This window comes from Heptranchias perlo, unplaced genomic scaffold (assembly GCF_035084215.1).
Source record: "Heptranchias perlo isolate sHepPer1 unplaced genomic scaffold, sHepPer1.hap1 HAP1_SCAFFOLD_215, whole genome shotgun sequence".
NCBI lineage: Eukaryota > Metazoa > Chordata > Chondrichthyes > Hexanchiformes > Hexanchidae > Heptranchias > Heptranchias perlo.
Window position 1 is genome coordinate 388123 of NW_027139229.1, and position 14681 is coordinate 402803.

The following is a 14681-nucleotide window of genomic DNA, read 5'->3' on the forward strand; positions in this document are numbered from 1 at the left end:
CTGACTCTCACTGGGGTACGGGTTCCACAGACACTGACTCTCACTGGGGTACGGGTCCCACAGACACTGACTCTCACTGGGGTACGGGTCCCACAGACACTGACTCTCACTGGGGTACGGGTCCCACGGACACCGACTCTCACTGGGGTACGGGTTCCACAGACACTGACTCTCACTGGGGTACGGGTCCCACAGACACTGACTCTCACTGGGGTATGGGTCCCACAGACACTGACTCTCACTGGGGTACGGGTCCCACAGACACTGACTCTCACTGGGGTACGGGTCCCACAGACACTGACTCTCACTGGGGTACGGGTCCCACAGACACTGACTCTCACTGGGGTACGGGTCCCACAGACACTGACTCTCACTGGGGTACGGGTCCCACAGACACTGACTCTCACTGGGGTACAGGTTCCACAGACACTGACTCTCACTGGGGTACGGGTTCCACAGACACTGACTCTCACTGGGGTACGGGTCCCACCGACTCTGACTCTCACTGGGGTACGGGTCCCACCGACTCTGACTCTCGGTGCTCTGTGAGATTGAGATTTACTGTCTCGATCTGTTTCATGTTACCTGCCCTGAGAGGTGGGAGGGAGAGATAATGTTCCATGTGCAGGAGAGTGCGAAGGAAGGAGTGAAATGCATGTTCTATTTGACCTAAGCCCTGAGATAGAGTAATAGGCGCAGAAAACCCTGGGGAATTTGCGAGCTAATCACTTTGACATGTTTTGCTGCATCTTTTGAATCAACAACTCCCATTTATACAATGCCTTTAACGTAGTACAACGTCCCGAGGAGCTTCACAGGAGTGTAAATCAGACAAAATTTCACACCAAGCCGCATAAGGAGATATTGGGACAGGTGACCAAAAGCTTGGTCAAAGAGGGAGGTTTTGAGGAGCGTCTTAAAGGAAAGGTTTCAGTCCCTGAAATGAACCCAACTCAAACCCTCTCTGATCATTATTTTCGAGTGAACACCACCTGGTGTCCTTTCAAATCTCCCAGCAGCTGAGATGTTATACTCGTTGAAAGTGATTTGGTGACAGAGTATTGAACTCTGGGCCAGGATTGTCTGATCTAACTGATCGGGGAAATAAAGGAGCGTCTCTGCTCCCCAGAGGAAAAGGGGACAATTGCGCAGAGCAGTGTAACGCAGGAGGAGATTCGCTGGCATCAGACCAGCACCTGAGAGAGTGACCACCCAGCTCTTTAAAAGAGACGATTTGTTATTGCAGGAAAACACCTGCTGGCTCAAACCTGTTTGTTGTTTCATTTTCAAAGTCATTTGAGGAGTAGAATTGCTCTGATTATTGAGGCAGCTTGCAGCTCGCAGACAGGTGTTGGGCAGGTAGCCCAGGGGTGGAGCTGGGGGCTGTGTGTACTGTATACATACAGGAGCTGAGACTGAGACACACACGGGCCGTACAGTCCCAGACAGGAGTGAATCGTTCCCTTTTACCCCCTGTGTACTGTATACATACAGGAGCTGAGACTGAGACACACACGGGGCCGTACAGTCCCAGACGGGAATGAATCGTTCCCTTTTACCCCCTGTGTACTGTATACATACAGGAGCTGAGACTGAGACACACACGGGGCCGTACAGTCCCAGACGGGAATGAATCGTTGCTATTTATAAACTTGCCAGGTTGGGGTTTATTGTGTACGGACTGTGTGCTATATTTGAAAGTTTTCAGGCTTGTTGGATTGCTCTGTGAACTCCTTGACCTCAGATTGGCCGGAAGATAAGCACAGCTGTAAATAGAAACACACCTGTAAGCAGAAACCACAGCTGTACACATTGTGAGGTGGAGCATTTTGGTGGGAGGAATAAGGAGGCCACACACTGCTTGGATAATAAGAGTCTAAATGGGGTAGAGGAGCAGAGGGATCTGGGGGAACAGATACACAAATCACTAAAAGTAGTGACACAGGTTAATAAGACCATAAAAAGGCAAATCAAACACTGGGGTTCACTTCTAGAGGGATAGAATTGAAAAGCAGAGAAGTTATATTAAACTTGTATAGAACCTTGGTTAGACCACACTTGGAGTATCGTGAACAGCTCTTAGAATCATAGCATTATAGAAATTTACGGCACAGAAGGAGGCCATTCAGCCCATGGTGTCCGTGCCGGCCGAAAAAGAGTTTTCCAGCCTAATCCCACTTTCCAGCACTCGGTCCGTAGCCCTGTGGGTTTCGGCTCTTCAGGTGCACATCCAGGTACTTTTTAAATGAGTTGAGGGTTTCTGCCTCTACCACCCTTTCAGGCAGTGAGTTCCAGACCCCCACCACCCTCTGGGTGAAAACATTTCTCCTCAGCCCCCGTTGGGGGCATAGATTTAAAGTAATCTGCGCTGCACCCCCTCCAAGGCCAATATATCCTTCCTGAGGGGCGGTGCCCAGAACTGAACGCAGTCTCCAGATGGGGTCTGAGCAGAGCTTTATATAAACTGGAACATCACTTCCATCACTTTTGTATTGAGAAGAAGGCCAATATCCCATTAGCCTTTTAAATGATTTGACCTGAGGGGAGAGTCCAGGATAGAATAATCAGACACGGACTCTGGATGGAGTTGGGACTGATTGGTTTCCATGTGAAAAACAGAGACTTCTGGAGCCAGTTATCATGTTTGAGACTCTCTCTCACTCATGCTTTTTGATGTTCTTTTGTTTGAACTACACAGAGAGAGAATGGTGAGGGGAGCCCCACCCTGAGCCAGCCTTTAAAGGGACCACAACTCACAGCTGCACACACAACAGGCAACCAATTACAAGGCAACAAATGGAGTTCCTTCAGGAGACCCTCAACCATAAGATCTGTTCCAGCTGTGCTTCCGTTTACAGCTGTGCTTCCGTTACATTGAGTTACATCGAAACTCAGCCCCCGTTGAATCCAATTACTTTAAATCTATGCCCCCAGGTTATTGACTTATCTGCTAAAGGAAATAGGTCCTTCCTATCCACTCTATCTGGGCCCCTCATAATTTTATACACCTCAATTAAATCTCCCCTCAGCCTCCTCTGTTCCAAGGAAAACAACCCCAGCCTATCCAATCTTTTCTCATAGCTAAAATTCTCCAGTCCTGGCAACATCCTCGTAAATCTCCTCTGCACCCTCTCTAGTGCAATCACATCTTTCCTGTAATGTGGTGACCAGAACTGTACGCAGTACTCAAACTGTGGCCTAACTAGTGTTTTATACAGTTCTAGCATAACATCCCTGCTCTTATATTCTACGCCTCGACTAATAAAGGAAAGTATCCCATATGCCTTTTTAACCACCTTATCTACCTGTCCTGCTACCTTCAGGGATCTGTGGACATGCACTCCAAGGTCCCTCACTTCCTCTACACCTCTCAGTATCCTCCCATTTATTGTGTATTCCCTTGCCTTGTTTGCCATCCCCAAATGCATTACCTCACACTTCTCCGGATTGAATTCTATTTGCCACTTTTCTGCCCACCTGACCAGTCCATTGATATCTTTCTGCAGTCTACAGCTTTCCTCCTCACTATCAACCATACGGCCAATTTTTGTATCATCTGCAAACTTTTTAATCAAGCCCCCCACATTCAAGTCCAAATCATTAATATATATCACAAAAAGCAAGGGACCCAATACTGAGCCCTGCGGAACCCCACTGGAAACAGCCTTCCAGTCACAAAAACACCCGTCGACCATTACCCTTTGCTTCCTGCCACTGAGCTAATTTTGGATCCAACTTGCCACTCTCCCTTGGATCGCATGGGCTTTTACTTTTCTGACCAGTCTGCCATGTGGGACCTTGTTAAAAGCCTTGCTAAAATCCATGTACACTACATCAAACTCGCTATCCTCATCAACCCTCTTTGTTACCTCCTCATAAAATTCAATCAAGTTAGTCAGACACCAAACAAATCTATGCTGACAGTCCTTGATTAACCCGTGCCTTTCTAAATGATGATTTATGCTGTCCCTTAGAATCGATTCTAATTATTTGCCCACCACTGAGGTTAGACTGACTGGCCTGTAATTATTCGGCCTACCCCTTTTTCCCTTCCTAAAGAACGGTACAATGTTAGCAGTCCTCCAATCCTCCGGCACCACTCCTGTATCCAGTGAGGATTGGAAAATGATGGTCAGAGCCTCCGCTATTTCATCCGGCCCTGGTGATTTATCTACTTTCAAAGATGCTAATCCCATTAATACTTCCTCTCTCACTATGTTTATCCCATCCAATATTTCACACTCCTCCTCCTTAACTACAATCTCTGCATCGTCCCTCTCTTTTGTGAAGACAGTCGCAAAGTATTCATTAAGAACCATTCCCACATCTTCCGCCTCCACACATAGGTTACCTTTGTGGTCTCTAATAGGCTCTACTCTTACCTTAGTTATCCTCTTGCTCTTAATGTATTTATAAAACATCTGGTCTGTCTTCATATCATAAAAAGGATATAGAGGCACTGGAGAAGATGCAAAACAGATTTACTAGGATGATACTAGAAATGAGAGGTTATAACTATCAGGAAAGATTGAACAGGCTGGAGCTCTTTTATCTAGAAAAGGGAAGACTGAGGGGTGACCTGATCGAGGTCTTTCAGATTATGAAAGGGTTTGATAGGGTAGACGTAGAGAAAATGTTTCCACTTGTGGGAGAGACAAAACTAGAGGCCATAAATATAAGATAGTCACTAATAAATCCAATAGGGAATTCAGGAGAAACTTCTTTACCCAGAGAGTGGTGAGAATATGGAACTCGCTCCCACAAGGAGTAGTTGAGACGAATGGTATAGATACATTTAAGGGGAAGCTCGATAAAAACGAGGGAGAAAGGAATAGAAGGATATGCTGATAGAGTGAGATGAAGTAAGGAGGGAGGAGGCTCGTGTGGAGGATAAACACCGGGATAGACCAGTTGGGCCGAATGGCCTGTTTCTGTGCTGTAGTTTCGATGTAACTCAATGTAACGGAAACACAGCTGTAAACGGAAGCACAGCTGGAACAGATCTTATGGTTGAGGGTCTCCTGAAGGAACTCCATTTGTTGCCTTGTAATTGGTTGCCTGTTGTGTGTGCAGCTGTGAGTTGTGGTCCCTTTAAAGGCTGGCTCAGGGTGGGGCTCCCCTCACCATTCTCTCTCTGTGTAGTTCAAACAAAAGAACATCAAAAAGCATGAGTGAGAGAGAGTCTCAAACATGATAACTGGCTCCAGAAGTCTCTGTTTTTCACATGGAAACCAATCAGTCCCAACTCCATCCAGAGTCCGTGTCTGATTATTCTATCCTGGACTCTCCCCTCAGGTCAAATCATTTAAAAGGCTAATGGGATATTGGCCTTCTTCTCAATACAAAAGTGATGGAAGTGATGTTCCAGTTTATATAAAGCTCTGCTCAGACCCCATCTGGAGACTGCGTTCAGTTCTGGGCACCGCCCCTCAGGAAATGATATATTGGCCTTGGAGGGGGGGCAGCGCAGATTCACCAGAATGATACCAGGGCTGAAAGGGTTAAATTATGAGGACAGGTTCCACAGACTTGGCTTGTATTCCCTCGAGTATAGAAGATTAAAGGGTGATCTAATTGAGGTGTTTAAGATGATTAAAGGATTTGATTTTGACACTTTCTCTTTCAGGGGATGAGATCCTTCAGTTATGTGGAGAGACTGGAGAAGCTGGGATTGTTCTTCTTAGAGCAGAGAAGCTTAAGGGGAGATTTAATAGAGGTGTTCAAAATAATGAGGGGTTTTGATAAAGTAAATAAGGAGAAACTGTTTCCAGTGGCAGGAGGGTCGGTAACCAGAGGACACAGATTTAAGATAATTGGCAAAAGAGCCAGAGGGAAGATGAGGAGAATTTTTTCACACATAGAAGCATAGAAAATAGGAGTAGGCCATTCGGCCCTTCGAGCCTGCTCCATCATTCAATATGATCATGGCTGATCCTCTATCTCAATACCATATTCCCGCTCTCTCCCCATACCTCTTGATGCCTTTTGTGTCCAGAAATCTAACTAGCTCCTTCTTAAATATATTCATGACTTGGCCTCCACAGCCTTCTGTGGTAGAGAATTCCACAGGTTCACCACCCTCTGAGTGAAGGAATTTCTCCTCATCACAGCGAGTTGTTCTGATCTGGAATGCGCTGCCTGAAAGGGCGGTGGAAGCAGATTCAATAATAACTTTCAAAAGGGAATTGGATAAATACTTGAAGGGAAAAAATTTGCAGGGCTCTGGGGAAAGAGCAGGGGAGTGGGACTAATTGGAAAGCTCTTTCAAAGAGCCAGCACAGGCACGATGGGCCGAATGGCCTCTTGTGCTATACGATTCTATGATCCCATGATTTGGCTTCCACCGCCTCAGTTGTGAAGGAAATCTTTGAATCAATTTTTAAAAGGACTTGACGTGCAACACCTTCCCTTTAAACTCTCTGTCCCTCGGTAAATTATAAGATGACTCTTGTAAATCACGTTTAAGACTGAATCAATCTTTATCAACCTGTTTAAGAAGAGATGGGGAGGGAGGGACTGATTCCTGGAGAACTCTGGCAGTCGGGAGTTGGATTGTAATCACCTCTCTTCTTTCAACAGTGGAACCAGTGGACATCCTGAAGATTCTAGAATTTCAATCGTTACCTGAAGGAATATTGAAAACAACAGGATTTTGTGCCAACAGAAAATCGATCAGGGATCCAGATGTTGCATTTACTGTTACAAAATCAGCCCAGCTCAGCGCACCAACCAAACAGCTGTACCCAGGTAAGACCAGTCCCGTTTATCTCTCAACTGTGTTTTTCTGCCCATTGCAGACTTTGGCCCATTTACACCGACTGTCATCTCAATGGGCATCATCTACGCCAGTTCCTGGTGGAGCTTCCAAGTGTTTGGTTTGAGTGATGGGACACAGGATCCCTCCTCTCTCCTCTCTCCTCTCCCTCCCCCTCCTCCTCCTCCTCCTCCTCCTCTCCCATCTCTCTCTCTTCCCTCCTCTCTCCCCTCCTTCCCCCTCTCTATCCTACTCTCTCCTCTCTCCCTCCACCCTCCTCTCTCCCTCCTCTCTATCTTCCTCTCTCCTCTCTTCCTCCTCCCTCCTCTCCCCTCCCCTCTCTCCCTCCACCCTCCGCTCACTCTCTCCCTTCAACTCTCTCTCGTCCCTCCTCTCTCTCTTCTCTCCTCTCTCTCCCTCTCCTCTCTCCCTCTTTATCTCACCTGCCTCCTCTCTCTCCCCCTCACTTCTCCCTCACTCTCCCACCTCTCTCTGCCTCCTCCCTCCTCTCTCTCCCTCCTCTCTCTTCCTCTTCCTCCCTCTCTGTCCTCCCTCCTCCCTCTCTGTCCTCCCTCCTCCCTCTCTGTCCTCCCTCCTCCCTCTCTGTCCTCCCTCCTCCCTCTCTGTCCTCCCTCCTCCCTCTCTGTCCTCCCTCCTCCCTCTCTGTCCTCCCTCCTCCCTCTCCGTCCTCTCTCCTCTCTCTCCCTCCTCTCTCTCCCTCCTCCCTCCTCTCTCTCCCTCCTCCCTCCTCTCTCTCCCTCCTCCCTCCTCTCTCTCCCTCCTCTCTCTCCCTCCTCTCTCTCCCTCCTCTCTCTCCCTCCTCTCTCTCTCTCTCCCTCTCTCTCTCTCTCCCCCCCTCTCTCTATCTTTCTCTCCCTCCTCTTTCTCCCTTCTCGACAAACACTATTTTTGTTCCTTCTCTCCACCAGGCCAACTTGACAGAGACGGGTAGGTCTTGTCCCGTTGGGTGGGGGAGAGGGTTGAGGGGTCACCATGAGTATGAGCCTCAGTCTCTCCTGAGATTAGGATTTGGTGTGCCAATGGAGAGACGGACGTTCTAATTCTGGGATTGTTCATAAAGGTCCCATCTTGCGATGTGGATCTTTGACCCAAAAAAATATTTATAGTGAAGATGTGGCTTGCTAGATTCCTGCCTCCATCTTTGATGCTGGCAGAGCTGAGTGTGGTTAACCTATGGGAATCGCGGTTACAAGCCAAAAATTCCACTCCTCCATGCTGTTAAGAGAAGGTGGTGTTTTGAGGGAGTTTATTGTTGCACTGTGTGAGGCACGGGGGCAGAGGCACAAATACAGGGACACATATTTGTGCACTGTTTGGTTTACAGCATTGAAAAGCATTCAGTCTCCTCCCTGCTCACTGCTCTCAAAACACTACCAGCATTTAACATGACCGGGGGTGTCGCTGGGGCTATAAGAGAAATTTTGACAAATTAACTTGAGAATAAGAATCATTATTTCAGTTGTTCAGTGTCTGATTTGGAGAAAAGGGTTAATATTTTTTCCTCCACTCAGACTACAGCCTCAGGCCATTTGCAGCCCACCTGTGACCTTGGGCAGACTTGCTGCTCATTGTACATCGATGAGTTAGATGATGGAATCGAGAGCAGGATATCCAAGTTTGCTGACGACACTGAGTGAGGTGACCCAGTAAATAGTGTAGATGGGAGCAGAAAGTTGCAAAGGGACATTGATGGATTCAGTGAGGGGGCAAAACTGGGGCAAATGGAGATCAATGTGGGGAAGTGTGAGGTCTCCCACTCTGGGCCTAAGAAAGAGAAATCAGGGTATTTTCTAAATGGTGAGCAGCTCGGAACTGTGGAGGAGCCGAGAGATTTAGGGATCCGTGTACAGAAATCACTAAAAACTAGTGAACAAGTACAAAAAATAATTAAAACAGCGAATGGAATGTTAACCTTTATCCCAAGGGGGCTGGAATACAAAGGGGTGGAAGTGATGTTCCAGTTTATATAAAGCTCTGGTCAGACCCCATCTGGAGACTACGTTCAGTTCTGGAAGGATATATTGGCCTTGGAGGGGGGGCAGCGCAGATTCACCAGAATGATACCGGGGCTAAAAGGGTTAAATTACAAGGACAGGTTGCACAGACTGGGCTTGTATTCCCTCGAGTGTCGAAGATTAAGGGGTGATCTAATCGAGGTGTTTAAGATGATTAAAGGATTTGATAGGGTCGATAGAGAGAAACTATTTCCTCTGGTGGGGGGAGTCCAGAACAAGGGGGCAGAACCTTAAAATTAGAGCCAGGCCGTTCAGGGGTGATGTCAGGAAGCACTTCTTCACACAAAGGGGAGTGGAAATCTGGAACTCTCTCCCCAAAAAGCTGTTGAGGCTGGGGGTCAATTGGAAATTTCAAAACCTTGATTGATCGATTTTTATTGGGTGAGGGGATTAAGGGTTACAGAACCAAGGCGGGTAAATGGAGTTAAGATACAGATCAGCAATGATCTAACTGAATGGCAGAACAGGCTCGAAGGGCTGAATGGCCTCCTTCTGTTCCTGTGTTGTCCTTGGTCTGAATTCAGAGTCCGCCAGACCTGAGATCTCTTCATGTGATTGTGTGAAAGAGACATAAAATGTTTCAAAAAAAGTTTAGAAACAAAATAAAAGCATGGGGCAGGGTGGAGATAAACCCGCAGGTCACCCGCAGGTCACAGATGGACTTGGTCTCAGTGAGAGTGGCCCTCAAACAGCTCACTGCCCAGGACTGTGGCCCTCATCAAAAACTGAGGGACGAGGCCTGGTCTCGGACTTTAGATTAATGCTTGGGTTTGCTCAGTGACTGCCTGTTGTCATGGTGATGTGTATGGAGGCGGTGGTGGAGTCACAAGCTGACTAAGAGATTTAAGAATGTTAGAGCAGGAGGAGGTGGATTAACTTCAGAGATTTAGTTCCCTGCTGGGACTGAGCTCCCATGACTTTGTACAGACCCCTAGTCTGGCAAAGCTCATCAGGCCATTCACTGCTCTGAAGACAGAAAATGTGGTCTAGACTGTGGTTAACTGGGATCCGTTTGAAAAATCCTCCAATGGAAAGAGTTAGCGGCCTGGCAGGTGAAACAGCTAAGTGTTGACTGACAGGACTGGAGTGTAAAAGTACAGCTTCCCCTTCTCCTGCTCTGCTCACCGCCATTTCCCCAGTACATGAGGTTCAGGCCCCGAGTGGGAAACTGGCCCCCAATATTTCCCCACAAAGGCAAGCTCCTCGTCCCAATCAGACCATCTAAGGGCTAAATTCAGAACATGAACCAACATACATCGTACTTAACCGTAGAACGACAGAAGGAGGCCATTTGGCCCATCGTGCCTGTGCTGGCTTTCTGTCAGAGAAATTGAAAACTCATCCCACTGTCCCGGTCTCTCCCCACAGCCTTGTATTTCCTTCTGCTTCAAATAATTATTCAATTTTCCCATAAGAGAACTAATGGTCTCTGCCTCAACCATTCCCTGTGCTAAAGTATTTCATGCTCCAACATCCCTCCATGTAAAGAAATTTCTCCTAATCTCTCTCCCCACTCTCAGTGATGATTTTAAATTGATGACCCCCCCCGCCTTGTCACTGACTCCTCAACCACAGAAAATAGTCTTTCCTTATTCATAAAATCAAAACCCTTCATAACTTTCAAAACCTCGATTAAATCTCCTCTTAATCGTCTCTGCTCCAGTGGAAACATAAAAACATAAGAAATAGGAGCAGGAGTAGGCCATTCGGCCCCTCGAGCCTGCTCCCCCATTCAATCAGATCATGGCTGATCTTCGACCTCAACTCCACTTTCCTGCCCGATCCCCATATCCCTTGATTCCCCTCGAGTCCAAAAATCTATCGATCTCAGCCTTGAATTTACTCAATGACTGAGCGCCCACAGCCCTCTGGGGTAGAGAATTCCAAAGATTCAGAACCCTCTGAGTGAAGAAATTCCTCCTCATCTCAGCCCTAAATGACCGACCCCTTATCCTGAGACTATGCCCCCTAGTTCTAGACTGTCCAGCCAGGGGAAACATCCTCTCAGCATCTACCCTGTCAAACCCCCTCAGAATCTTATATGTTTCAATGAGATCACCTCTCATTCTTCTAAACTGCAGAGTATAGGCCCATTCTGCTCAACCTCTCCTCATAGGACAACCCTCTCATCCCAGGACAGTCCCAGTATCTCGAGTCTCTCCTCATAACTAGAGTTTTCCATCCCTGGCTTCACCCTGGTGAATCTGCATTGTTCACTCTCTGTGGCTTTAATGTCCTTTCTGTAATGGGACGCCCAAAACTGTACACAGTCTCTAACTGTGGCCTGACCATTGCCTTGTATGAATTTGTCATTCACTCTTGAACTCTTTGCCCCGATTTATAAAACCCAGTTTGCTGTTGGTCTTTTTTCTGGCTTTATCCACAGGCAACTCAAATGATACCAAATTTCAGTTATGTGGAGAGACTGGAGAAGCTGGGATTGTTCTCCTCAGAGCAGAGAAGGTTAAAGGGAGATTTAACAGAACTGTTCAAAATCATGAGGGGTTTTGAGAGAGTAAATAAGGAGAAACTGTTTCCAGTGGCAGGAGGGTCGGTGACCAGTGGACACGGATTTAAAAGAGCCAGAGGGGAGATGAGGAGAATTATTTTTACGCAGCGAGTTGTTCTGATCTGGAATTCACTGCCTGAAAGGGCGGTGGAAGCAGATTCAATAATAACTTTCAAAAGGGAATTGAATAAATACTTGAAAAGGAAAAATTTATAGGGCTCTGGGGAAAGAGCGGGGGGAGTGGAACTAATTGGCTCGCTCTTTCAGAGAGCCGGCACAGACTCGATGGACCGAATGGCCTGCTGTGCTGTATGATTCTATTTTATAAACTCCCAGCAGACCATTCCAGAGACCTCGAGAGAGATGTTATCTGTCCAGCTTGTTTGGTTTGGGAATGATATACAATTTGTGGGGGGAGGGGAAGCATAACAGAGGCAAGTCGAAGAGTTGAAGGAAGTTGGGTGGGCGAGTGGAACAGGCGGACACAACAACACGAAACTTAATTGAGGCCCCAAATGAAGCCATTAATCCATAACAGCTGAGCTCATTTGGAAGAGGCAACTCACTCGTTGCTCGTTTGCCAAACAGAGACTGTTTTAAGTTTCAGTCTTCTGGCTCGCAGAGTCAGTACTTGTAGTGACGGCATCCATTTTAGACCGAACCGAGGAAGGACTGGGCCTGATTTCTGTTAACCCTGCATTTCCATCGGGCCTTTCACCACCTCAGGACGTCCCAAAGAGCTTCACAGCCAATGAAGTACTTTTGAAGTGTAGTCACTGTTGTAATGTAGGAAACGCGGCAGCCAATGTGTGCACAGCAAGATCCCACAAACAGCAATGTGATAATGACCAGATAATCTGTTTTTAGTGATGTTGGTTGAGGGATAAATATTGGCCCAGGACACCGGGGAGAACTCCCCCTGCTCTTCTTCGAAATAGTGTCATGGGATCTTTTACATCCACCTGAGAGGACAGACGGGGCCTCGGTTTAATGTCTCATCCGAAAGACGGCACCTCCGACAGTGCGGCGCTCCCTCAGTACTGACACTCCGACAGTGCAGCGCTCCCTCAGTACTGACCCTCCGACAGTGCAGCGCTCCCTCAGTACTGACCCTCCGACAGTGCAGCGCTCCCTCACTACTGACCCTCCAACAGTGCGGCGCTCCCTCAGTACTGACCCTCCGACAGTGCAGCGCTCCCTCACTACTGACCCTCCAACAGTGCAACGCTCCCTCAGTACTGACCCTCCGACAGTGCAGCGCTCCCTCACTACTGACCCTCCAACAGTGCAGCGTTCCCTCAGTACTGACCCTCCGACAGTGCAGCGCTCCCTCAGTACTGACCCTCCGACAGTGCAGCGTTCCCTCACTACTGACCCTCCAACAGTGCAGCGTTCCCTCAGTACTGACCCTCCGACAGTGCGGCGCTCCCTCAGTACTGACCCTCCGACAGTGCGGCGCTCCCTCACTACTGACCCTCCAACAGTGCAGCGCTCCCTCAGTACTGACCCTCCGACAGTGCAGCGCTCCCTCAGTACTGACCCTCCGACAGTGCAGCGCTCCCTCACTACTGACCCTCCGACAGTGCGGCGCTCCCTCACTACTGACCCTCCGACAGTGCAGCGCTCCCTCAGTACTGACCCTCCGACAGTGCGGCGCTCCCTCAGTACTGACCCTCCGACAGTGCGGCGCTCCCTCAGTACTGACCCTCCGACAGTGCGGCGCTCCCTCAGTACTGACCCTCCAACAGTGCAGCGCTCCCTCAGTACTGACCCTCCAACAGTGCGGCGCTCCCTCAGTACTGACCCTCCGACAGTGCGGCGCTCCCTCAGTACTGACCCTCCGACAGTGCAGCGCTCCCTCACTACTGACCCTCCGACAGTGCAGCGTTCCCTCAGTACTGACCCTCCGACAGTGCGGCGCTCCCTCAGTACTGACCCTCCGACAGTGCAGCGCTCCCTCACTACTGATCCTCTGACAGTGCAGCGCTCCCTCAGTACTGACCCTCCGACAGTGCGGCGCTCCCTCAGTACTGACCCTCCGACGGTGCGTCGCTCCCTCAGTACTGACGCTCCGACAGTGCGGCGCTCCCTCAGTACTGACCCTCCGACAGTGCAGCGCTCCCTCAGTACTGACCCTCCGACAGTGCAGCGCTCCCTCAGTACTGACCCTCCGACAGTGCGGCGCTCCCTCAGTACTGACCCTCCGACAGTGCGGCGCTCCCTCAGTACTGACCCTCCAACAGTGCAGCGCTCCCTCAGTACTGACCCTCCGACAGTGCGGCGCTCCCTCAGTACTGACCCTCCGACAGTGCGGCGCTCCCTCAGTACTGACCCTCCGACAGTGCGGCGCTCCCTCAGTACTGACCCTCCGACAGTGCGGCGCTCCCTCAGTACTGACCCTCCGACAGTGCGGCGCTCCCTCAGTACTGACCCTCCGACAGTGCAGCGCTCCCTCAGTACTGACCCTCCGACAGTGTCTGCCTGGATTATGGGCTCAAGTCTCTGAGGGGACATGAACCCACGACCTTCTGACTGAGACTAGAGTTCGATCATTGAGCCACGGCTGACTCTTATAATCAGTAGGGGGCAGTGTCTGTTGGATTGGGGGTGGGGTTTACATTGAGCACTTCGATAAGCTGCAGCTTTGTTAGTTATTCAAAGGAACCATGGAAGGACAGGGGGGGAATTACAAAGTTTTAGGAGACAAATCCTTTCGTACGGCATCAAGGAGATGGACAGAGGTTAAGAGAGGTCCGCATGAACATAAACAACATTCTCATCGAGAAAACAAAAGAAATTGTTCGATTTGGAATGCAATCAGTGAGACAGAGTGACGGACAAACATGAAATCAGGATGTTCTCCATCCTGGAATAAGTTCCCAATCCCCCACTTCAGCCCCTTCCGCAGACTGACGTGAGGAAACTTTGTTTTTTTGTCAAGTGAAAATTAATCGTCTTCAAAGTTGAGGTAGTGTGGAGTGGAAATTCTTGGAGACTGTTCTGCTGACCAAACTGGGACTTGGCCACACTGCATTTAAACAGAGAGAGGAAAAAAATCCAAGGGCCTGTCTGGAGTTGGGTCCTTGTGGATGAAATGTATCGGAGCCAGGAGAGATTAATCATTGTTCCATTCCACATGTTTTGGGCAGAAGTGGTGTTCATTCCCCAATCAGACTCTGGAAAGGAAGTGAGAACGATTTGTAAAACGGTGTTACAGCGAGGAGAGAGAGAATAAGATAGTGAAGGAGACAGTAAGAGCGCAAGACAAGAGCTGTGTGGATCTGGGCAGAGACACAGTGGGAGCACAATGTGAGGCCCAATAAATAGCCTGCACATGATTTTTATTAGTCAATAGTGCAGTAAGAACTGGACTGGAGAAGGT

General features: G+C 48.8%; 1 protein-coding gene across 1 annotated transcript in view; it reads left to right on the plus strand.

Annotated features, from left to right (window-relative positions):
• LOC137310095 (collagen alpha-1(V) chain-like) overlaps positions 1 to 14681 on the plus strand; it is a gene marked incomplete at its 3' end in the record, with an annotated part of 258789 nt that overhangs the window by 65695 nt on the left and 178413 nt on the right. The window contains exon 2 of the mRNA XM_067978050.1: positions 6580 to 6747. Coding sequence (XP_067834151.1) covers positions 6580 to 6747 — 168 coding nt within the window. The remainder of the gene's footprint in view (positions 1 to 6579; positions 6748 to 14681) is intronic.